Source organism: Taurulus bubalis, assembly GCF_910589615.1.
Source record: "Taurulus bubalis genome assembly, chromosome: 13".
Classification (NCBI taxonomy): Eukaryota; Metazoa; Chordata; class Actinopteri; order Perciformes; family Cottidae; genus Taurulus; species Taurulus bubalis.
The window spans coordinates 15,333,781-15,356,868 of NC_136601.1; the positions used below are offsets into that span (position 1 = coordinate 15,333,781).

Here is a 23,088-nt window from a genome sequence, read left to right on the forward strand (position 1 = left end):
CTTCCTGTGTATACTTTGAAGGCAGCCTAAAACTGTCTGACTTGACCACAGTTTTTTGTCAACGCCTCCTGCTGCTGCCGCCTGCTCTCGTCTGGATTCCAGGCGAGGCGCAGCTCTTTCGAACGAGCCTAATAAACAGAGTACAAATACAGGTATACATTAAAAACAAAGACGGTTGTGTGACAGGGTTAAAGAATAAGAAAAAGTGTGGAGAAGTAGATTTCAACTGGCATTATTGAAATTGTATTAAACTTCCCTGGTTAGGCCTTTTTGTTGAGTGATTTGGAGAAACAAAAAGTCAAACAAAAAGTTATATTAGGAAATGGTGGCAGGTTGAGTCACCTCGCTCCAGTAGGTGGTGCTATTTGTAACTGTGTAGCTGGTTGGGTTCCACCAAAGAAGAAAACATACAAGAAAAAAACAGGAAGAGTCATTTTTTGTATGTAAACTGCCAAGTTGATTCAACCATATGGACACGCTGCGACTGGATTCAGATGTAGCTGCGTTTTAAACTAGCTAACGCTAGCTAGCCAACGTGAGTCGTGAAGATAATGTTACAGTCAAATCCAAAAGCACCGACGAGGGACAAACTAACAAGGAAATGCCACAGGACCTAAGGTTGCATGCCTCAACAGAGCAGTCAACGTTAGGTGTTGTCCTCCAGGACATTATGGGGACTTAACGTGTATGCTAGTTTCGGACTGGGGCGGCTGTCATGGGTCTTGCTTCAGGTAACGACTCCCGACGTAAGCTACTGACGTTCCGGTCTCGATAGAGGTTCAAAGGGCGAGGAGACATGGACGATGTGATCATCCTCAGCTCCGACAGCGAGAACGACGACTCCGATGTGGAAGTGATCGACTCCTTCGCGGCCGTCATGACCAAAGCGGAAGCGCTGCCCCTCACAGCGGTGCGGGTGGACGTTGATGCCGTCAACGTCTCAACGGTGAGTTAAGAACCGAATAACTGGACCGTTGATGTCGTTAAAATACACGAATTTGATTGGTTTGGGCTGCCGTGTCTGTACTCACAGTGCTGTTGTTATGACAAACTTTTAAAATATGATGTGAATTCCTGCTATGTGCACTATGTGCTCCATCAATACAATGTGAGTTATTTATATCCATGTTCTTTGTTTCTGGCTTGTGCTCTACTGTTTACGGTTGTCCTGCTAAATGTAATGTTTATTTCTGTACTTTCTTTGTTAACATTCACTAACACGGCCATATACAATTATTACATTCCAATTTGGTCATAAAGCAGCATTACTCATTGGTTCTGTTTCTGACAGTGGTCAACTGTTTACCTTATGATGATCTGTGTGGATTATCAAATGAAAATACAACCTTGAAAATGTCATATACTTTTACCAGATTTGCCAAGAGAAAGTTGGTAACTAGACATGTGTTTATACTGACATAATCCGAAGCCATGGTATTCTTCACTGTAATTACATTATGTTTATTTTTCTCCTTTCTAGCTTTATATTGACCTCACAGATCCGAGGTGGACTCTTCCAGAGCTGAAACATAAAAGTCAAAATTCCTCTGCCCCAGTGGTGGTTGACTTGACTGAGACAGACGTAGAAAATGGGACAATGTGGGAGACAAATAATTTGCCACCAGATGACACTGCAGTGCCAAAAGAAAGTACAACTAAAAGTCTCACTTCAAACAAAGAAGATTGTGACTTGAAGAAAACCACAAGAGAACCAACTGTTTTTGCACTACAGAAGTACCGTGGCAACTTAAAGCCGAAGAAGAGACCTTTGGATTCTGCAGTGCAACACCAAAAGCAGGCAGATAAAACACAGCATCGCACAGCAATTGTAAAATTAAGACGATTGCCTTTCCATAAAACTCAAATTGCAGAACTGCAAACATCAGAGTGTTCTGTCTATTTAAACAAAGATTGTACACAAATGTCACTGCACCTCCATGAACTAGACAATAACAGTGACACACCAGAATGCATTATCAATTTGAGGGGAACTACTGCATCAAACGGTACTCACCTAGATCCCTCACTGGCTGAGTCTCCTCCTAAACTGGTGGAAACTCTTATCAGACACAAAGAAAATGAGGACCCAACACCCACCTGTGAGCATACACTAGCTGAGAGTCCATCTGTAAGGCAGCCAGAGAAGGTCAAGGCTGATGAGGTCTCAAACAGCTCTGACTTCTTGCTCTGGAGCGTCCCTAATGAACCTCTTTTCCCAGGCTCCAATGACGACATGGAGGACCGATCTGAGGCCGGGACATACAGAGGGGATCTGGGCATTGACAGTCCAGGGTCTTTAGTTTGGCAAGAGTGTAGCGATGGAGACGAAGTGAACAAAGAGCGCAGATATGATATGGACTTTAGGGTGGCCAGTCGAGAGGACAGGCAATTTGTGTGCCCAGTTACACTCAGGAAAATAATGGCTGGTCCAGTTCAAGCCTTGGTAAGAGACATTTCTCCAAATCGTTCCATTGCCATTGCTCTCTCTACACATGATTATATGCAAGGCTGTATGCACAGAGTCTTTTTTCTTTTTTTAGCTTGATGAAGAAGAAAAGGGTTTTGGAGATCCAGAGGTGCTGTGCCGACAGAGCCTGAGCCTGGTTTACAGTACCATTGATGAGAACTACCCAGAAGGCACTTTGCAGCTCTTGTCGGATCTGCTTCAGCCTGGCTACTATCCCCCCATAGATATCACGTCCCACCTGCTGCGTGGCATTCTGCTCGACTCACAGTGTCCTTACCACCTGTGCGTGCAGGCCTTTAATCTGCTCAAGAGGACACAGAGGTGAGCGGATGTAGGAATAAGAGTTAATAGTAATGTATTATTTGTAGCCCTTCTATTTACATTGTTGATATGTTACGCCCCCCCTCTCTTCCATCTTCTACCCCCACATTTCCATATTTAGAGTTATAGATTAAAACTGCTTTCTGATTGCAGACACCACATGGCTGATAAAACCACAGTTCCATGGGACTGGGAGCTGCTGACTTCAGTCATGGTCGATCAGGTAAGGTACTATCCAAGATGGCAAAATGTGTGAATATACAATAAAGGTGGGTGATACATCAATGTAGGTTGTAATATTCTGAAATTGCCTGTTTTAAAGACCAAAAGTAATTGCCAAACTATTGTTGCATTGGTGATCACGTCATTGGTGAAAAATATTTAGATATTTATTTTACTCATGCAGACATATTTACGGCTGAATTGCTTTTTGTGCTTTAAATACACTGACCTATCTGTGCCCCTCCTGCTTCCTTGTTGCCATACAAAGAGACCTCCATGTGAGGTTGTGCGGATGCTCCTGGACTATATTGTGCAGACTTTGGAGGATGACTTCCAGGCCAAACTCTCCATCTCTGCGCTCCACCACTCTATTGCCAAGGCAACATTGTCGTGTGATCAGCAGTTCCCTCGTGTCAGGTGCACTTTTTTTTCAGTTGAAAATGTTCATTATGTTTATTTAGTTCAGGGGTTTAAAACCAATAAACTGCCAACACAAATGATCTTTCCTATACACTGTCTTTCATACAGTAATATGCGTTTTATCTGTCACTGCAATGACCTGCAATTTTCCTGTGTCCAAACAGTGGCATTTTATTTTAAATACAGTGCTATTCTCTGTTAATGTTGCATGTTATTGGATGATTGCCAAAACCCCCACCTCTTTGATGTACATTAAACTCATAGCTGCCTTAAGAAATTGAGAGTTTAAGAGAGGACGCAACACTTAAACTTACTTAAAGGCAAATTAATGCCACACAACAGAATATTGAAAATCACTCTATCCTAGGGTAATCACAATAATGTTTCTAAATTAAAAAAAAAAGTATGAGTTTTTAATTTATACTTTATATTTGTGACGGCAGTAATGTGGATGTTAATTTGTTTTCCAGGGAGGTCATCAAGTGGCTCTTTTCTGCCATTATGAAATCAACAGAGCATGGAGAGACTCAAGAAGCAGCCAGAGAGAGAGATGAACTAATCCGGTAAATCACAAATTTTGAAATGTTTTTTATAATGAGTTGATCATTATGGCTGCTTCCATGCCCGTCTTTCCATATTCAAGTTTTTGTCCCGGTGACCCGTGCAGAATGGTGTCCATTTTCCAGAGGATGCTGTCCTTGGCTCTTGAGGTGGACCGTTCTCCAGCTCTAAACTCTGTCAAGCTTTCCCAGGAGCTCTTCCATATGCTCATCAGCAATATACCTCTGCGAGCACACAGGTGAGGAGGAGAGATAGTTGAGTGAGGGAGGCAAGATGAGCAGGTTTTGCATCATGTTGAAACTATTTTCTTTAACATACAAAGACTACCTTTCCCTGTGATATTGTGCCACTAGAATTTTCATAGTTTTGATGTTGTCAATTATAAAACATTTTTAATTGGTACATGGAGTAAATATGTATAAAATAATAGATTTTGCCTTTAAATCATACAATTTGAGACGATTTGTTAAATAAGTTAGATAATATGAACCAAAATAAAATACCTGGTAATGATGTGCTTTTGAAAAAGATGTTTTATGTGGATGAAACAGAAACTGAACACATTAAACCAAGCATAAAAATTCATTGTACAATCTATATCATAACAGGATGCATGTTACAAGACTAACAAAATGTCTATATAAATACATTTTTCATTAATGTAATAATAATTTCAATATGGTGTACACATTTAACCCTTGTGTTGTCTTGGGGGTCAAAAGGACCCGTGTACGAGTGTATATGTATGTGTGTTGATGGGTCATTTTGACCCCAAGACAACACGAGGGTTAAAAATGTATTTCAGCATTTTATAGCTGGTCTTTTTAAATGTGACCATTAAGTAATTCATGATGAGACACACAAAAAACCTTTTCCCCCAGTTTTCCAAGCTATCAAGGACTAATTTGTTTCTGACACACAGGATGTTGTTGCTGGAGAGCCTGCAGAGCAAGCTGCTGAGATGTAAGCTGTTGGAACATCTGTTGGACTATGCATGCCCACTGAAAACCCCTCTGCCCATGTCGCTCAGTCTTCTGCTTCACTTTCTGAAGTACTGCACTCTTGCACCAGACCCTTCGGTGAATATCACTCTTGCACCTTGTTTTCACCTTCACCTTTATCTCATCAGTCAGCTGTTGCTCTTCACAGATATAGTTATATGGACATATCTGATTTCCAATCTAACATTGATAAATTAGCCACAACAAACAACCGTACATAGGAACTGATCCATGACTGTGTTCTCCAGGACGGTACTGAACGGTGGCAAAGGTGGGAAGAGTTGGTCCATCTTCTCTGGATGTTGCTGCTCAGCTACAACAAAGCAATGAAAGGTGAATTGTGATTGCCAGTAAACTATGCAACAGTATATGCAGGCAGCTATAATCAGGAGATGGCTCTTTATAAATTATGTAAGTTTAAAGAGAAAGTAGTTGCACACTGGTAGCCACGATGCACATCCACGGTTTAATGGTATTACCAACGTTTCTTCACGGTACCCTGAAAAAGACCGTCTTGTCGAAACTTTGTTAATATCATTAAACAAAACATGATCAATTGTATTCTTTAATAAATTCAAAATAAAAAAGTATGGTAAGTCAGGTTATCTTTTCAGACTCAAAACCAACATCTTGACTAAAACAGCTCTCCAGTGTCCTGCTGACATGAAGCAGACGGTGTTGGAGCCTGTGAGAAACCTAATATGTGGTGGGATACCATATGGGATTGTACTGAGCTGTTTTATTGGAATCTTTTTTTTTGTACAGCAGAGAAAGGAAAAAGTTCTTACTATGGTTAAAAAGATTTAACAAGAGCTGGACTTTCCGAACCACAAAGTCAAATGTCTTTACCTTTCCTTTCTACTTACTATAATTTCCCAATTCTGTAATTGGTTCATCTTTGGGAACTATTGTGTGTGTATATATTCTACTGAATGAATGAATGAATGAATGAATTCATGTTACGCCATATGTCAAATTTTAAATCTAATAATAAGGAACATTATACCCTTTTTTGTGTACTATTCCTGTGCTTTGTCCTTTTTTTTTACTCTGTCACCTGTATTAAAATGTTTATATAGTCGTTCAATATTAAATATAATTTGTGATAGTCCTTTAACCACTGATTTCCATAGATATTATTTATCCTTTAGAAAGCCTTTAAGACATGGGCTATATTCACTTTTACTAACTTGCATTAACCCTGAATATGAAAACGTTTCAACAATAGCGATAAGTCCACTTTGGTTTAACTTATTTCATCTGTCACACCCAGGCTATCTGTGCAACTCGGTCTCTGAACAAAGAGGCAATCTTGGCAACTTGGTTTACAAGCCAGACGATATGATATTCAAGCCAGCCATTCGTGAAGCTGTGGAGGCCTTCCTGTCCAGATCCCAGGCGGACCTCGGCCACGCTTTACCTCTCCATGTGGAAGAGTCCCTCACTTATCTACAGGATCACCTGCTAGATGTTTGTCAGTGTTGACTTAAAAAACGTGTTGTTTTCTTGGATGAAATTTAAAGCATTGTACTAAATTAATATTTATATTTTTGTATGACTTGACTTCTTCAATTGTTTTAATCTAAATAAAGGCAATGCCTTGTTGTGTTTTATGAATTCAAAAGATATTGATATAAGGCATCTCTTAATTACTTAGTATCTTAGCCATTAAAGACATATCAGTTTCTCAATATGCATGAATTGACATACAAATGCAACCATGCCATCATTACTTTGGCTACATCACTATAGTCTGCTAACTATGCATCATTTGTGAATACGTCACAGTAACTTGAACCGTGGCATTGCATCCATCCATCCATCCATCCATAACTTGGTCCAGCGCTCATCATTTAAGGATTGTATTTACTCAACAGCTGGTTGCGCCGTCTGCGCGCTGACCAATAGGATCAGGCGCTGTTATCGACGGGGAGGAAGAAAAAAAATCCTTCCAGTCGCCATGATACAGCAGCGGAAACGGGTGAGAAGTAGCTAGAAAACAAAAGAGAACACGCAGTCGTCCTCGCGAGTTGGTATGCTCTTGCAGGTATAAAAACAGGAATCACTCCGCTTAGACGTGAACGGCTTTCTGACATTTCACCGCAATCTTGTTTAGCGTAGATGTTTAAAGGGACGTGCTTGGTTTTTAAAAGTAGGACTTATCTGGAGAGGAAGTCGCTCAGCCTCGAGTAATTGAGAGCTGTTAGCTTTTAGCTAACAAGCTACCTCAAGCTAAGCTTAAAAAAAGCTCATATTTTTTTTAAACCTCGCATTTTGTGTCACTTTGTGCTCGTGTGCACCCTCTTTACAACACAGTGGCCCATTCTTGCTCCTGGAGGCGAGCTAGCGGCAGCTAGCTAACGCGCTGCTTCGTGGCCTAGCGTCAATGCGCAAGTCAGTGCTTTGCTATTATGTAAACAGCAATTGTGCAGTATCTTTTAATATACTGGTGCTTATTTTTAGCTAACTTACTTGCACATGGCGGTAAAGCCAGTTAACTAACTGCACAATATCACTAACTTCGCGTGTTCGTTTACCTTCTTGCTAGTTAGCGAGCGAGCTAGCTGTAGCTATTTACCGTTTGTTATGTATAGTTTGATAGCTAACGTTACCTATGTAGGTTAAGCTAGGCTAATGAGTGAGCGACAACGAGAGGAACGTCGTCTAATTTTAGCTATAGGTAGTTATTTGTACTCGTTGTCTAAATGCAGTTCTATTTTGAGTTCCTATCTGGACGTAAATTAAAGCTTTACTCAGTTCTAGTTGGCCAAGTTTAGCATTAAATGTATTACGTTGTTGATTTTAATGTTGCTTGTTATGTAACTTTAATTAATATTTGCCTCTATAGTAAGCAGTTTAAAGTGAATTGTATGGTATTATACACGATTTTAAGTAATGAATCACTTTAATCATATCTTAATTAAAAACGTGTTATCTGTGAATGGTTGGGGTTAGCGTGACATTTAATGTCTTCTGTCAACATGTGGAAACGTTGGCCTTTTAAAAAATGTCATTGCACATGTGGCTACCCGATTATGTGCACTACCTCTAACCTAAATCAATTGTTTAGCTTAAGGACACAGTGCGTGGCATAATGGGAGATCTTTGTCATACATGATGGCATTGTTAATCAAAAGTGTCTCTGCAGTGTTATAGGAATGCCCAAGGAAAAATATGACCCGCCGGATCCCAGGCGGATGTACACAATTATGTCGACCGAAGAGGCAACCAATGGGAAGAAGTCATACTGGGCTGAGCTGGAAATCAGCGGTGAGTATTGTCAGGGAGTTCCTAGTTTAGTAGGCAAAGTAGTGTCTTCATGTATCTAACTTTCTTAACCCGAACCCTATTGAGTGTATATGTAACGGCATTTACACAGCAGACATTTTGTCATGTTACGAATAACTCGAGTAATAGTTTTTAATGAAGTGCCCACTATAAGAGTGACCCAGCATGCATAATACCAGGAATCGTAAGTCAATGGAATTCAGCCATCATTAATTTGATTATTTAAGTCAAACGGTCTTGTGCGAAAAAAGCCTATGACTGGATCGTCACTGTTCAATGTAACTCTGGACATGTCGGTCCCTTCATAAGGCTGCGGTGAAGGTTTTTCTTCTTCATAAATTAATCTGCAGATTACACGCTTGATTAACTGCTTGGTTGTTAAACATTTCAGAAATTGGTGTTAAAATGTTTCATAGAGCCCAGCGCAACATCTTTAGATGTATTGTTTTGCCCAAAACACAATGATATTAAATATATTTTATAGGAAACTCAGACAATTATCATATGTCCACATGTTAACCAGAAAAGATGCAGCAGGGACCAGTTTATGGTAGGCATTTCCTGTCAAAAATCAATTGAAGGATTTGTCCATTATTGTAATTGTTGCGAGTTAATTTTCTGTTAAATACCTTCATTAATTGACTAATCAGCACAGCTGTTTTGCTAGGTTTGAAATAGGTCACTGGTAAATAGTTCCCTGGAGATGCAACATGGTGGGTGTAATCAACACTTAACATGATTCTGTTTGTCCATCTGGGAAATGAATACAGTCCAACAGTTATGCGCAAGCATCATCTTAATCATTGTAAAGTCATTCAACCCAGTGTTGACCCATTCACACCAATGGGAAAACAAGTTATTTCAGGTTTTTCCTTTGTTGGAAAGGGAGTAAACAATTGGATACTTTGATTTAATTCTCCTGTGCACGTTCTTTTCCCACCGACACTGCAGGCCGTGTAAGGAGTCTCAGCACAGCCCTCTGGTCTCTCACCCATCTTACTGCCCTGCACATTAGTGATAACTCACTGTCACGCATCCCGCCAGACATTGCCAAACTACACAACCTGGTGTACCTGGATCTCTCATCCAATAAGATCAGGAGCCTGCCGTCAGAGCTCGGCAACATGGTATCTCTCAGGTGTGTGGTTTCAAGCTGTATTTTACCCATAATTCTGGCACAATGGAAAGGAGTTGCTGTTACAGGGTTGATTTTGAAAACGGTTTTGGCACCCACACATGCTACACACTGGTACTACTGGCAACATGTGTTTTTTCAATCAATCATAGATTCATAAGATATCTGGCAATTTTCTTCCACATTAAGGTCACATTAACAATCAATCTGAAAGTAGGAAAGCATGGCACAGGCAAATGATGGTTGTTTCTCAGGAGGACTGGTTTCTAATAATCAAATTCTCCTATGTTCTCCACAGGGAACTGCTTTTAAATAACAACCAGTTGCGAGTTCTGCCATTTGAATTGGGGAAACTGTTTCAGTTACAAACACTGGGGTTGAAAGGTGAGTGGCTTATCAATGTTTTTTTTGTAGCCATTCTAGCCTTGAAATCCCATGGTTTTCTTAGCGATGATTCAGTCCACTTTGCTTTTCCTTGACCAGGAAACCCACTTGCACAAGAAATTATGAGCCTCTACCAGGAACCTGATGGCACACGGAGACTGCTTAACTACTTGTTAGACAATCTGGCCGGTGCCATCAAGCGCAGTGAGTCCTTCATCTCTGGCAGTTCTGAGACCGGATCAGGAATAACGTATTGTCAGTTTTTAATTTACCCCCAAAAATTGATCAATAGATGTAGATAGTGAAATTGTGAACCCAATGGCTTATGGGCCTTGAACTTAATTTGACGACATCTTTGTCCATGTTTTCCTCTGCTCAGTCCCAACAGAGCAGCCCCCAGCCCGGTCATGGATCTCACTCCAGGAACCAGACCGAACACGGGCCTCAGGTAAGGACAACATAGCTGAGGTTAATGCTCTTTAACAGATGACTGAACTGTCGTGGTGTGGATTTCAACCAATCTTTTTGTCAAATTGTGCCTCTAAAACATTTTTGGAAAAATAAATAATGTATATAAACACAAATTTGGTTGTGTTGCCAAAATTCTCTTTTTAGGGGACTCTGTACCAATTGATATAGAATTTATCTTGTTTACAAAATGTTGTGTAAAAGGAATGTTTTCCATTTACCGGGAAAAAACAATACAGCACTGATCTAAGCTTTATTGTGGTCATTTATTTTAAGACTAGTAATGAAAGAAGTGTGGAAATGTCCCTACCCCTCCTAAAAATATCTGAGGCAATACATGGTCAGTTTCTCCAGCAATTCTAAGTTCTGTCCATTTCTCCCCACAGCGCTGTTCTCTGTGATGTGCTACAATGTTCTGTGTGATAAGTATGCCACACGTCAGCTATATGGCTACTGCCCCTCTTGGGCTCTGAACTGGGAGTACAGGAAGAAATCCATCATGCAGGAGATAATGGGCTGCAATGCAGACATAATCAGTTTGCAGGTGAGAGATGAACGTCAAAGCATGTCTTCAGGTTCCCACTCAAATTAACTAAACGTTATTATCAATGCAGATCCAACAAGATGAAACGATTTGGGTTGGTTGGTGGTAGCAGGATGTTTTTGGCTTCACGTCGACAATAAAATCTACACCTGTAAAATATTATGCAAGCCAATAAATGCTCCGTTTGTTCACCAGTCTTGTATTTAATGCGTACATTTTTTCGGAAGGCGTTTGTTATAGATGAGTGGTTGTCAATCTTTCCTGACGTGTTTCTTATTGATTACAGGAAGTGGAGACGGAGCAGTACTACAATTTCTTCTTGCCTGAGCTGAAGGAGCAGGGGTACGAAGGATTCTTCAGTCCAAAGTCACGAGCCAGGACTATGTCAGAGTCGGACCGTAAACATGTGGATGGTTGTGCGATTTTCTACAAAACGGAAAAGTATGTACCCACAATTTTTGCGGTTATTGATTGCCCTATAGCCTATATCTCTTGTTGACTAGAAGTTTAAGACATACAATTATTTGATTAATCTTCTTAAAACTGTTAAATACATTTTTTTTTATTTATTTTGGTATAAATGCCAGAATAACTGGCTTGTAGCTCCAAATCCAGTTAATCACTTTTAATCAGATTATTGTATGAATATATCATTATTATAGCTCCTAATATTGTTACTTAAGTGAGTTGTTTGGTTTCTCCTCCATTTAACAAATGCAATAATTCTAACCCAAAAAGAGGTTTGAACTTATTTAAGCGTTTCACTCGAGGTCCAATCTGTAATGCTGGGAAACTGAAACATTGCTGTGTTGACTGTCTTGTTTTTGTTGAGCGGTGTATCAACTGTTGAAACTACCACTGCTGACCTACCGCACCAATCCTTTTTCTTTTAATTCTACAAATTAGGTCTATTTGTTGTTGCCTTTTTAAAAGGCACTTTCACAGCTGCATTCATAGGCAACAAAATCTTGTTTTGAGACATAACATTAGGGGTTGACATTGACAGCAATCTTCAAAATGGGCTCTTGTTATACTGTAGCACATATATTTGATTACTGAATTTGATTTCTGAATCTAAATATTGAGAAACCTGTGCATTGCACATGTTTATTCTAGAATATGGAAGTGGCGCTTTTATGAGTCAGCTATAACTACTTACAATATCCAGCACACTTCTGACCTCAACTTTGGTTGGGTGTTATGCTAGAGAGCACTTTTAGATTGGAAGTCGGAGCTGTGCTGTTAATTTAGATTTTCATTAAAGGGTCACAACATCAATTTTGCACAATAAAGGCTGTTTGGGTTTTGGCAAGTGCTATTGCATTTGTGGAAAAGATGTATAAAGCATGTTGTGGCGCCACTGAGAGCCGTGTTAAGGCTAATAAATTTCATGAAGTGATTCCTCAAGTTGAAAATCTGCTGGTGTGGAGCAACAAAGTCAGCTTACTCTGCTTGCATCCTGAAGCTTAGCAGCTACAAGCATAACACAGCAGAATCTCTGAACTGTTGTTGGACAAGTTGAATTGTAGGTGAAGAAAGAAATGTGTGGAATAATAAGACTCTGGTTTTACTGCATTGATTTTGATGCTTTCAGCTGTCCAGCGTGAGTTTGAATACAATGTTAAATTGGTTTGGTGCTAATGCCATGATGGCATAAAAACTATCAGTCCAGTTTTTACTCTCTATTTGAGATAAGTGATGTCATTAAAAGACAACAAAAATGATATCTGAGATTAAACACAGAATTACTATTGTAGATTATTCGATAACGGCTTTTAGTTAATGAAGCAAAAACAATTCAACCTGATGTTGTTCATGTGACTATTGGCCTGCGATAAATAAAAGGGCGTGTTTCTGACATTAATTTAAAACTTATAGAAGGCTGAGGTTTAGTCCAAACAGCAGCAGGCAGTGCTGATCACTACATTTTATCAAAGCAGATAACTCGCCGTTTGTTGAATGTTTACATTTTACTCATAAAATGTATGACTGAAAATGTATTGTACTGCATGTCTTTAATCATATAGCTTTCACTAAATTGGAATTTAAATCATTATGTTGCACTGTCAGATTTCTGTTTGCTTTCTTGCTGTGATTTTGAGGCATCAAGATTTACCAAATGTGAGTCTGGGGAGCTATCTCAGTGCTTTGGGAGAACAATATTAGTCTCTGTTAAAGTCAGTTGGGTAGAAAAAATACATAATTGAATATGTAATACAATAGCCGACATGATTAAGTGTTCTCATGCATGTGCAATTGAAGGAAGCAGCTGCAATACTTTTGAGTCTGAAGATTGCACCACTTGGTTAATATATTTTGATAACTGCTTCTCTTAGTTTCAAAGATGAGAAAAATCTTATCTTATTATTGAAGCAATTATTAAATTCATGTCTGTATCCATATCTTAACCATCAGTAAATTACGAGCGTAATGTCAACGCTCTCACCTGTCGCTTGTTATGGACAAAAAAGACACTTGTTCAATCTCAGCTGCAAGGAGTGAAAAGCACTCAGTGTATGTGTAGTTAAGGGAAAGGTCATTTCACTTTTTTTTATTATTTAACTTTACGTTTTATTGGTAATAAATACATACAGTTTAATACATGGTCGGGAATTTTTTTATGACGCCATCATAAAGTTTAAGCACCCTTTCAGTCGACATACTTCGGTGTTCAGGTCGTTCCTCGTGTTCATCGTTATACAGACCGGACAAGTTATTTAGAAATTTACCACCTTTTTTATGTGGATGTCCAATCAGTGCTGATGTTATACCATTGAAGAAATAATTCCTGAGTGAGTGCTACATTGACCGAGAAAGCTGATCTCTCTCTCTTGCAGTGGAGCCGTGCCGGCCGAACCCACATGTACCCGGATGCATTGCACGAGCACCGATTTCACTACGGCTGATGAATAAAAAGCATAAACTCACAAGACAGTATTGAAGATATTTTTATAACTAAACATACGACACTAGACCTGAGTTTAAGTTTCTCTTTTACACCGAACTAAAGAGGCTTAATTGTAAAACATGCTATATTCTTGAAGCCTTAAGTGGCCTCTCTCCAGCGGAAAACAACTGCAGGTGCTTTTCACACTATTTACCTAAATTGGAAGGGAAGAGATTTTTTTTTTTTTTTTTTTTTTTTTAAATGGGTTTCTGTGATGCCAAGAAAAATTGGTTTTATGCTAAAACAACATGGGATTTTAGACTTCATCCCGGATCTGTTTGCAGTGCTTCATAAATTATGCTTGTTTTTATTAATTTATTTCCGACACTGCTTACAAAAGTTCTTCTCTTCCCTCCTGTTTCTCAGATTCAGCGCAGTGCAGAAGCACACAGTGGAGTTCAACCAGCTGGCCATGGCTAACTCCGAGGGCTCAGAGGCTATGCTGAACAGGGTGATGACCAAGGACAACATCGGTGTAGCTACGCTGCTCGAGGTCCGCAAAGAGATGATGGAGGCCTCCTGTGAGTAGATACTCTGTTCTGATCTTTGGGCCTTCTTATTTGGCCAAATCAGATTGGCTTGTCCTGCTAAATCTGAATTGACTTGTCTGTAACTCACTTGCCTAAGGATTGTAGGGATCGTTAAAGACCCATGCTCCATGAATGACTGACCGTTCTCAGGGTTGTGTATTTCATTTGCTGGAATTCCTATCTGTATGACATCTCCCTGCTTAATTTACTCCCTCAGCTGGAAAGTCACTCCATGGCATGGAGAAGCAGCTGCTCCTGGTGGCCAATGCCCACATGCACTGGGACCCAGAGTACTCTGACGTCAAGCTGGTCCAGACCATGATGTTCCTGTCGGAGGTGAAGAACATCGTGGACAAGGCCACACGCAGCCTCAAGTTGTCCTCTGTCTCTGGTGAGATCAATGCCATTCCACTGGTGCTGTGCGCTGACCTCAACTCCTTGCCTGACTCTGGTAAGTACGCGAGGTTAATAGAGCTGTGTTTATATCTCGCTACAGAGGCTTTATTTACAGTACATGCTTTGAAGATTCTTAAACGCTGACAATGTGTTCTCAAACTTCACTGGATATGTAGTTCTGTCCTTCATGGCTGCTTTGTCAGTTTAACTAGAAAATGGAATGAGCACCCAATCACCAAAATAAACCCGTGATTCAATTTTTAAAAGATTGTATTTTGTGTATAGCCTTGTTACACTGGCAGCCATAAATGTACAACATACTTTAAATTACATTTTAAATATGTATTACTTGGGTTGAGACTTTTTTTCAGAAAGCAATTTTACGCTACATGAAACAACCTTCAACGCATTATTCTGGCTGTAGGGTTATGCATTAAGGGCTAAACCCTGCACTCCCAGCAACAGTTGGTTCTGCAGCAAGCTGATGAGTGGCATTTGTGTAATATTTGACCGTTTTCAATCCATTACTCTCCACAAAGGTTATCTTGAATTTGCGTGACAATTTGGCATTCTCTCTTCCAAATAATCCAGCCATGTAATTATCCATGCAAAAGAAGCCATCAGGAGTAAAGCACGATATAAAATTCACTTTTCTTTTTCAAAACATCAATGATGGTTAGTTTGATGTCAAGTTACCGATTTTAGAAAAAGAAAATATGCTGAATCAATAGTGAAATTAATCATTATTTGCAGTGGTAATGTTTTGGCAGTTTCTTAGTGTAGCATTTTTCAAGTGTGGTTTTATCTAATGCTAAGACCGTCCCCATAATTCCACAAAATAATTTATTTTCAAAACCTTGGAAATATCTACCATCCATATATCTATGCATCTAGTTTATCAATTTCATTATTTTGATAAATTTGCTATTTTTTTCCTTTCCCATGTCAGTCTATGTTGAAGGTAAAGTTGTTGTGAAAAGGTATTCAGCCTTTCCTGCTTTATTTTTACTGGAGCGTTCATTGTAGCTGACACAATGACAAAAGACAGGACTTCAACAATCTCACAGATTTTAGTTTTGTTTGTTTCAACAACAAGAAGTGAACCACATACAACATTGTTTCTATGCACACACAGTGGCATGGCTTGCAATGAAGGGGGTTGAATACCTGTTTTTAATGTTAAAACTTTTACTGCTGCAAATGCCATAAGCGGGGTCTATGGTGACGGTAGGAACTGATTTGGCTTGGTCTGTTGGGACCTTGAAGTGCCACTTGATCTTTCTTCATTCTGATGAAGACTGCTTCTCCTCTCTTCCCTCTATTCAGGCGTAGTGGAGTACCTAAGTACTGGTGGGGTGGACTGCACCCACAAGGACTTCAAGGAGCTTCGTTATAGTGACAGCCTGACCAAATTCAACTGCAATGGCAAGACCAGCTCATCCAACGGCAGGATCACCCACGGCTTCAAGCTGAAGACTGCTTATGAGGACGGCCTGATGCCTTACACCAACTACACCTTCGACTTCAAGGTGATTGTACTGACGGCACTGATATGCATGCGTGTGGTTGATAAGGTTGTTTCTCTACAAGCATATCAAGGATGTATTTCTTTGAGGTGACTCCTCATCTTCTCTCCTCAGGGTGTCATCGACTATATTTTCTACTCCAAGCCTAACCTGAACGTGCTAGGTATCTTGGGCCCCCTGGACCCCCACTGGCTCGTAGAGAACAATGTCAGTGGCTGCCCACATCCCCACATCCCCTCCGACCACTTTTCCCTCTTCGGCCAGCTGGAGCTTCTCCTGCCGAATTTGCCCCCCCAGGTCAATGGGCTCCATCTGCCTGCACGCAGGTAGTGAGTCCCTGCCACATCACCAGGGGGCGCTGCAACCACAGCCTCTCCTATTCAGACCCTCCTCCCTCCCACTACCAGCTCTTCCCTCCACCATACCGGAGGAGGAAGACAAATACACAACCTGTAAAATATTCGTACAGTGAGGTCTGGCCGACAGGGATTTCGTATAATGTTATAGATAATCTATATTTTTCTTTCTCCGTTTTTCTTTTTTGTTCTTTTTTTAACTGCTTGATTCAGTCCTTCGTGTATCATATTTTGTGTTTTGGACTCTCCCTTCTCCTCAAATCCACCCACCCACCTACCCACTTCGCTTCTGTCTTTCCAACTATAGGGGATGGTAGCTCATCCAGATTTGTCACATGGGGCACCGTTCGGTTTTAGAGCAAAAGGAAACTGAGAAGTGGCTGAGGGAACGACGTTCACCTGAAAAGCTTCCTAGCTGATGGCCTGTCTGTCCTGTATAAATCTGAAACCAGCAACGACAGCAGACTTGTCAGTCTCGGACCTCCATCATTGGCTTGTGCTTGTTTCCCCCCTGCACCCTGGGCAGCCAGCTTACTTTCTCAGTCTCTCTTAGGATTTACTCATTACTTGAGTTGGACGTTGTTGGGTCGGCTCAGCCTTTAGCTGGTAGTTCAGCGGCCCCGGAGATGGACGTAGCGCAGCTTGTATGAGGTGAGATTTCCTGCTGTCATTCTGCGGTGCTGAGGCTTTTTGTGTAGTCACGGCCTCCCGTGGTGCTACAAGATGGTCTACACCTCTGACCCCGGCCCTGGTGCGTTAGCTACCAATCCCACAGATGCCTCAAATCAGATGTTCCGAGAACTACATTTGCCCACTTGGGCTGCATGTAGTGCTAATTTGGGAGGGAAGGATATGGTGAGAAACTGAGGGCAGCTACCATCTTGTTTGCAGACAGTTTAACCCCAGCTAGTATAGTTATGAGGCCTGTGCTTAGTAGCTTATGTGGCCAACGTACCCCCATTTTTGGTCGAGGGATTTAGGCTGATGGGCAAAGCGATAAGGGGCTTTCACAAATCTTTCCTTTGTCTCGATTGCTTTTAGGCGAAGAGAGCGAGTAATGGCTAATACACAGGAGTAAAAACCAGCATTCCTCTCACTGTCTGGAGTTGCCATCCAACTCCACACATGCAAGCTTACAGACACACACTTGCAAACACACAACTCAACACAGGTAATTTGCAGGCAGATCTGTAGCACTGTCTCTGAGGCCAGTAGTGACTTTCCCCAGCCATAAATTCCATACACAAAAGCCGTGGTTTTTTCCACAAGTGTTTGTACAGAATAGAAATCTAGACTCAGTCTTTACATGATTGTATATGAACCACAAAAGACCTGTTTTCTGGCGTTTTTTTGTACTAAGAGTAAATTATGATCAGATTTGAAAAAAGATTGTATTGTAAACTATGGCTAAATTTTTATCCAGTTAATGTTGAGATGAATTGATATTACCAGCTTGTACAAAAGACGAAAGAAGAGGTTGTTCAAGGCGTTCACTGTCACAACTTTGCACTCCCTAGATATTAACTGTAATTAATGTATCGGTATTTTTTTATTTTTTCTCCCCCTGCTGATGATTTGATATGCCGGCCTATTGCTGCAATTGTAAATGGACCACAGAGTAGTCTGCCTGTTGCTTCTTGCCCATTAACAAAGCCATTGATCCTCACTGCTGCCATCAGTTCAGACAAAAAGACACGCAAGGCTGAGTTGCAGCCCACCAGTGACTCCACATCTGTTAATCTCACACACACTCCCACTAGTGACGTGGGACTGATGCAACTTATATTAATTCCACATGTACAAGAAAACATCGTGCCTCACTGTAGCAGTTGTCGTTGTCTTGCACTATTTACATTTGACGAACGCCTGAACAACCTTTTCTCCTTTTATTTTTAAATACTGTTGAGACATTTGTGAAGATTTTATGTCCTTTTATTGGTTTTTGTTAATGTTGATTTCCTTTTTTATGAGCTGTGACAATGTTATGATGATGTGTATATTCTTCCTATTCATTGAGCTCTCTAGTAATCAGGTATGCTTTGTCCACCGACCTCTTTCTCCCCAGGAACACGAGTAGGATGTGTAATCTTTGTTAAATCCACTCTGATTGTTTGCTCCCTATTTGTACCTTGGCACAGCTCCGTGCCCAGAACCCCAAAATATCTAGTCCTTTGCTCCTTCCACGGCCATGAATTCTGAATCTCCTAAGCCTGTCCATCACCCTAAACCCCTCAACTGCCCAACCTCAAACCTCCCCTCCCCACTATATTACTCAAGCTGTCTTTTAAAACCCTTTGCTCAACCACTCTGTATAGTTCTCTTTCCCTCGTCACTGCAGCTATAGTGCCATCTGTGGACCCCCTACCTCTGCATTGGAAAAGGTGGAAGGCCCACTTTGCTCTGCTTTTGGATGAACGAGGGATGAGGGGCAGTGAGCTCAGCTATTTCTCTGAAAGCCAGGCCGGCATGTTGCGGTGAGATAAATTTGTGACGTCTCAACAAACTTTATTCAACAGACATGCTTTTTAGACTAATACACCAGATGATGAGCACTTAAAAAGATTCAGATGTAGCTCCCCTCACTCTCTGGTCCATCATATTGGCAAATAAAGATTGAATTTACTTTAATGTATATGTTAAAATTAAATTTTTTAATGCAAGAGGGAAGCAAGTAAATAGGAAGTATACGTTTAGTCCTCAGAACAAGGTTTCTTGTCCCATTTGTTTCCCCCTACATGTTTGTCTTTTAACTTTTATTTTTTTTCCAATGGAAACCAATATGTCCAGTTGTGTTTTTTTCCTGAATGGCATTAGTATTGTAGTAGATTTAAAGGCTAGCTTTTTGTAAAGTGTGAATAAAAGATGTATCTCATGTTTCCTTTCTAAAAAGATAATGAATTGTGTTTTGATGTGTAAATCATGAATTCTAAGATAGTGCTATGTTTGTTTTTACTTGTACTCAATATATTTTCCCCCAAAATAATATTTCCATCACAAACCAAATCCTCTGTAGAAATCATTATGAGACAATGTCTTGATGGGACGATTAGAGGAGTTGAATGTTGCTGATAATGCTTCCTAGAATGAAGGATTCAGAGCTCATCAGAGGAAAAGTACCTGCATCATTAGTATCAGTAAAAACATTCAGCACAGGGATATTTGATTTATTTTGTGTCTTTCGTTGCTTTTCAGCTTTACTTTGGATGTTGCAAGGCACTAGCTGGAGAGTGCTAGTGTTTTTAGGTTAGGGCAGCAGAGCTGTCTCACTAGTGGCTGCAGTTCAGTATAGAAGCCGTTCTGACTGGTGTGAAATGTGTTTCGGACTCTGCTAACGAAGCGTCGCTGAACTGGTCCTGTGATGATTTTTGAGTACTAGTCCATTTCACTATGTTCTTGTGCATCACAGTGGTTAAACCTGTTACACTAGCTAGCTATTGATAGTCACTGATGTGACCGTTACATCTTATTGGTTGTTGACTGCCCCCTCTCCTCACCACCCTTTGTTAAACGAAAATCTGGCGAATCAGAGAGCCGAGTCATGTCACCCTGTAAGCTCTGTCGAGCGCTCACATTGTTAGCTTTGTAGTTTCCACTGTTGCATTGTGTTTACTAGTTGGCTTGTTTAGGTGTAGAGTAATTTCCCAGGCTGCATCTCTTTGTAATGGTGCGCACCAAAGCTGTTTTTAGTCCAGTTCTCTGTTGTAGAGCAAGTTCTTTCTCCATCCACTCACATTTTTGTTTGTTTTTATCTGAAGCATAGTATTCATGAACTGTAGGGCTGTAAGGAAATCAAGGTACTTTTGTCCTTTTTCCTTGAATCACATGAACAAGTTGCATCCATATTCATACTCTTGTTGGATTTGGTTTCTCAGAACATCTGCTCATTCTAAAGGAATCCTTTTTCAAAACGACTTGGCAATAATACCCACAAACATGCAGACCCATATAGAATGGGCTTTTAAATATTTTATCTGGAAAATGTAGCGATTTCATTTTTCAAACTGGTTGTGGGTTCTGTTTGTTGTTTTTTTTGCTTCTGATCTTTCTCATCTTCATCCTGCTGGACTGTTTTGTTACCTGAACACCTGTCCTTTACCTTTGTATCATCCATCTTGTATATTTGCTCGTCTCCTTCTTCTCCCTGCCGATCTCGTAGTAGTTGTTCAATGATCAGGATTGTCTATCTGTAGTCAGCTGAGTACATATATTGATCTGTGTCACTGTGTTTATGCACTGGACCAACTATTGTTTACCATTCATGAAATACCAGCAAAAAAAAAAGAATAATGACAAAACAATTGCACAATGTTGTAGAATGTCCATTAATCCAGATGAGAAATCAAGGCAGCTGTTTTCAAATCCACACATACTGTTTTAAAAAAAACTGAATGGTAAACAATGCTTTCTGTTGTACCCCTTAGCCGTCCTCTTTATTCTCTTCAGACTAGTTTTGTTTTATTTTTCTGTTTGACTACAGGTTCTGCTTGTTTCCTTTACACCTACCTATGTATTTTCCTACTTGGTTGAAAATAAATTCTATATTATCTGTTTCAGGATGTGTCATCTTTCTCTTTCTTTGCAGTTGCTTTGGATATTAAAAATACAATTTACATCTGTTCTCCTTGTACTGCCTCCTTTCCTTTTTCTTCTTTCCTTTTCAGACTGTATTTAACTCTTCAGACACACCACAAATTGACTGCAGGTAGTATTTGTAGTATTCATTTTCTACTATTCCTCAGTCCGGTGACATCAGCAATGTCAAATTTGGAAAACCTGCAGTGACGGCAGACTACGAGGTCACACCGCTTTCTCACTACCATGTTACACAATCAAAACCATCATTTGTGTGGTGGTTGATTCTTGAAGATGTGTCGAACAGCTTGGGCCAGAACGTGCAGGTTTTCATTCTGACTATATCATTCAATGCGAGTATCTGTTGGTGTGTGTGGTTGAAATTAAAACCTCATAACTCACTGTCACGTTTGTCCAGACTAGTGGGTTAAGAGAGACCGTCATGGTTGAGGCCTCTGTGTCAGCAAGTACTCGCCCCCTGAAGTGTCCTTGAGTAAGACTGAACATTTATCGGCACCGCGGGTGCTGTTTAGTAGCCGAGCCTGACCTTTTTGTTTTTCCTCCAGGACGGCAAATGAAAAGAGAATTTCTCATTGGAGATCAATAAAGTTTAACATTAACATTTAATACCTAAAATGGCCCGGGGATGACAGTTGGGTTTTTATCATCTGTAGACACACGGTGGAGCCAAAGGATCAGGTTACAAAACAGAATCCATCTACGTCTGCTGGAGGAGACGGGATGCCAGGTCTGAAGGAGCCACTGGAGGCTCATCACGTCAGCTGGAGTGAATTTAGAGGGAAGTTGAGCAGGAGATTTGAGTTCAAACACAGTGGGTGCACAATAAAAAATACTGCAATAGAGTATTATAGTCGGACATAACATTGTGAATCTGAGAGGTGTAAATAAATGTTGTTATTGGTATGTCAATTACAGCTGCTGGTGAGGGGAGTTAGTGTGTTTTATGTGCAGTGTGTAGAGTAGACCGTATGTTGTTTACAACCTCTGTCGACACTTTCCTAGAGCTTCATGGGACCAGTGATGTCATGATTTGTCCATTTATCACTTTTAATTGGCTGGTTATGATAATTGATTGAATAATTTAATAAAAATAATGTATCAACCAAAAAGGAAGGTCTTGTTTTTGTGGGGTTTTCTGGTCTCTTAAGCTCATGGATGGTTGATTTTCACTCTGAAGACATCAGAAGGGTTAATCAATCGTGCTCATCGCCTGCCATACAGCCTCTAATCAATGTGGTATTCTCTGAGGTGTGTTGGTTTGCTTCGCACTGTTGGGCTGGTACATTATGCACAACACAGTGGACTTCCACACTCAAGTGCTGCAGTTGTGTGCATGACATTATTACCAGTCAACGAACCTGCAGTGATGTGCGCCTCCATCGTTCCTTCATAAAGATGAAGTGGTTGAGAAGAAACCAGAGGGGCTAATGCACAAGTGGAAGTGAAGCTTGAAAAGATGCCCACAGTGAAAGCAACAAAAAAGTACTAGAATCAGGTTTTTAGCTCACACAACTCGACAGAGAGTCAAGTTGACGCAGCAGAAGTTGTGTGCCAAGAGCCACGAGGCTTCCTGTTATTACCCTGAAATGAACTGTGACAGCGACTATAACTCTCACCTGATTGTGCTCACATGGAAACCAGGCGCTTTCTTAATCGGTTTCAAACGAGGGTTTGGAAGTTGGAAGAGAATATCAAAGGCGTTCAAAGAGGCAAATTTCCCCTCTTAAGGACATGAACTATTTTCTTGTTTTGAATTTTCTTGCAGGAACAGCTGTCAAAATGTATGTTCGTGTGACTTAGAGAGGGAGTGTGTTGTTCGTTTGGATAGAAAGAAGGAGGGAGAAGAGAGACAGATTCCTCTTTACTTCACCTCAATGTTTGCGGACTATCTGTCTTGTGTTGACGTGGCAGCATGATTGCAATGCCTGT

The 23,088-nt window shown here is 40.5% G+C and overlaps 2 protein-coding genes across 3 annotated transcripts; both read left to right on the plus strand.

Annotated features, from left to right (window-relative positions):
* Positions 1–796: 796 nt before the first annotated feature.
* simc1 (SUMO interacting motifs containing 1) lies at positions 797–6,588 on the plus strand (the record flags this gene model as incomplete). The annotated part of the gene is made up of 11 exons (XM_079228333.1): positions 797–946; positions 1,481–2,099; positions 2,220–2,443; positions 2,541–2,788; positions 2,942–3,011; positions 3,279–3,427; positions 3,901–3,993; positions 4,098–4,229; positions 4,914–5,070; positions 5,241–5,325; positions 6,266–6,588. The coding sequence occupies 11 exons, from the start codon at positions 797–799 to the stop codon at positions 6,475–6,477; spliced, it is 2,139 nt and encodes a 712-aa protein (XP_079084459.1). The 3' UTR covers positions 6,478–6,588.
* A 1,553-nt stretch (positions 6,589–8,141) lies between these two features.
* On the plus strand, positions 8,142–16,540 carry LOC306746298 (CCR4-NOT transcription complex subunit 6; the record flags this gene model as incomplete). Of its 2 annotated transcripts, none has more annotated exons than XM_079229195.1 (11): positions 8,142–8,262; positions 9,232–9,418; positions 9,714–9,799; positions 9,899–10,003; positions 10,179–10,247; positions 10,654–10,811; positions 11,098–11,252; positions 14,125–14,279; positions 14,506–14,739; positions 16,011–16,213; positions 16,325–16,540. In XM_079229195.1, exons 1-11 carry the CDS (start codon positions 8,151–8,153, stop codon positions 16,538–16,540), a joined length of 1,680 nt encoding a protein of 559 aa, XP_079085321.1. In that variant the 5' UTR covers positions 8,142–8,150. The 2 variants fall into 2 exon arrangements, with proteins under 2 accessions (XP_079085321.1, XP_079085322.1); XM_079229196.1 differs by having other exon boundaries at positions 9,899–9,988.
* Positions 16,541–23,088: the final 6,548 nt, after the last annotated feature.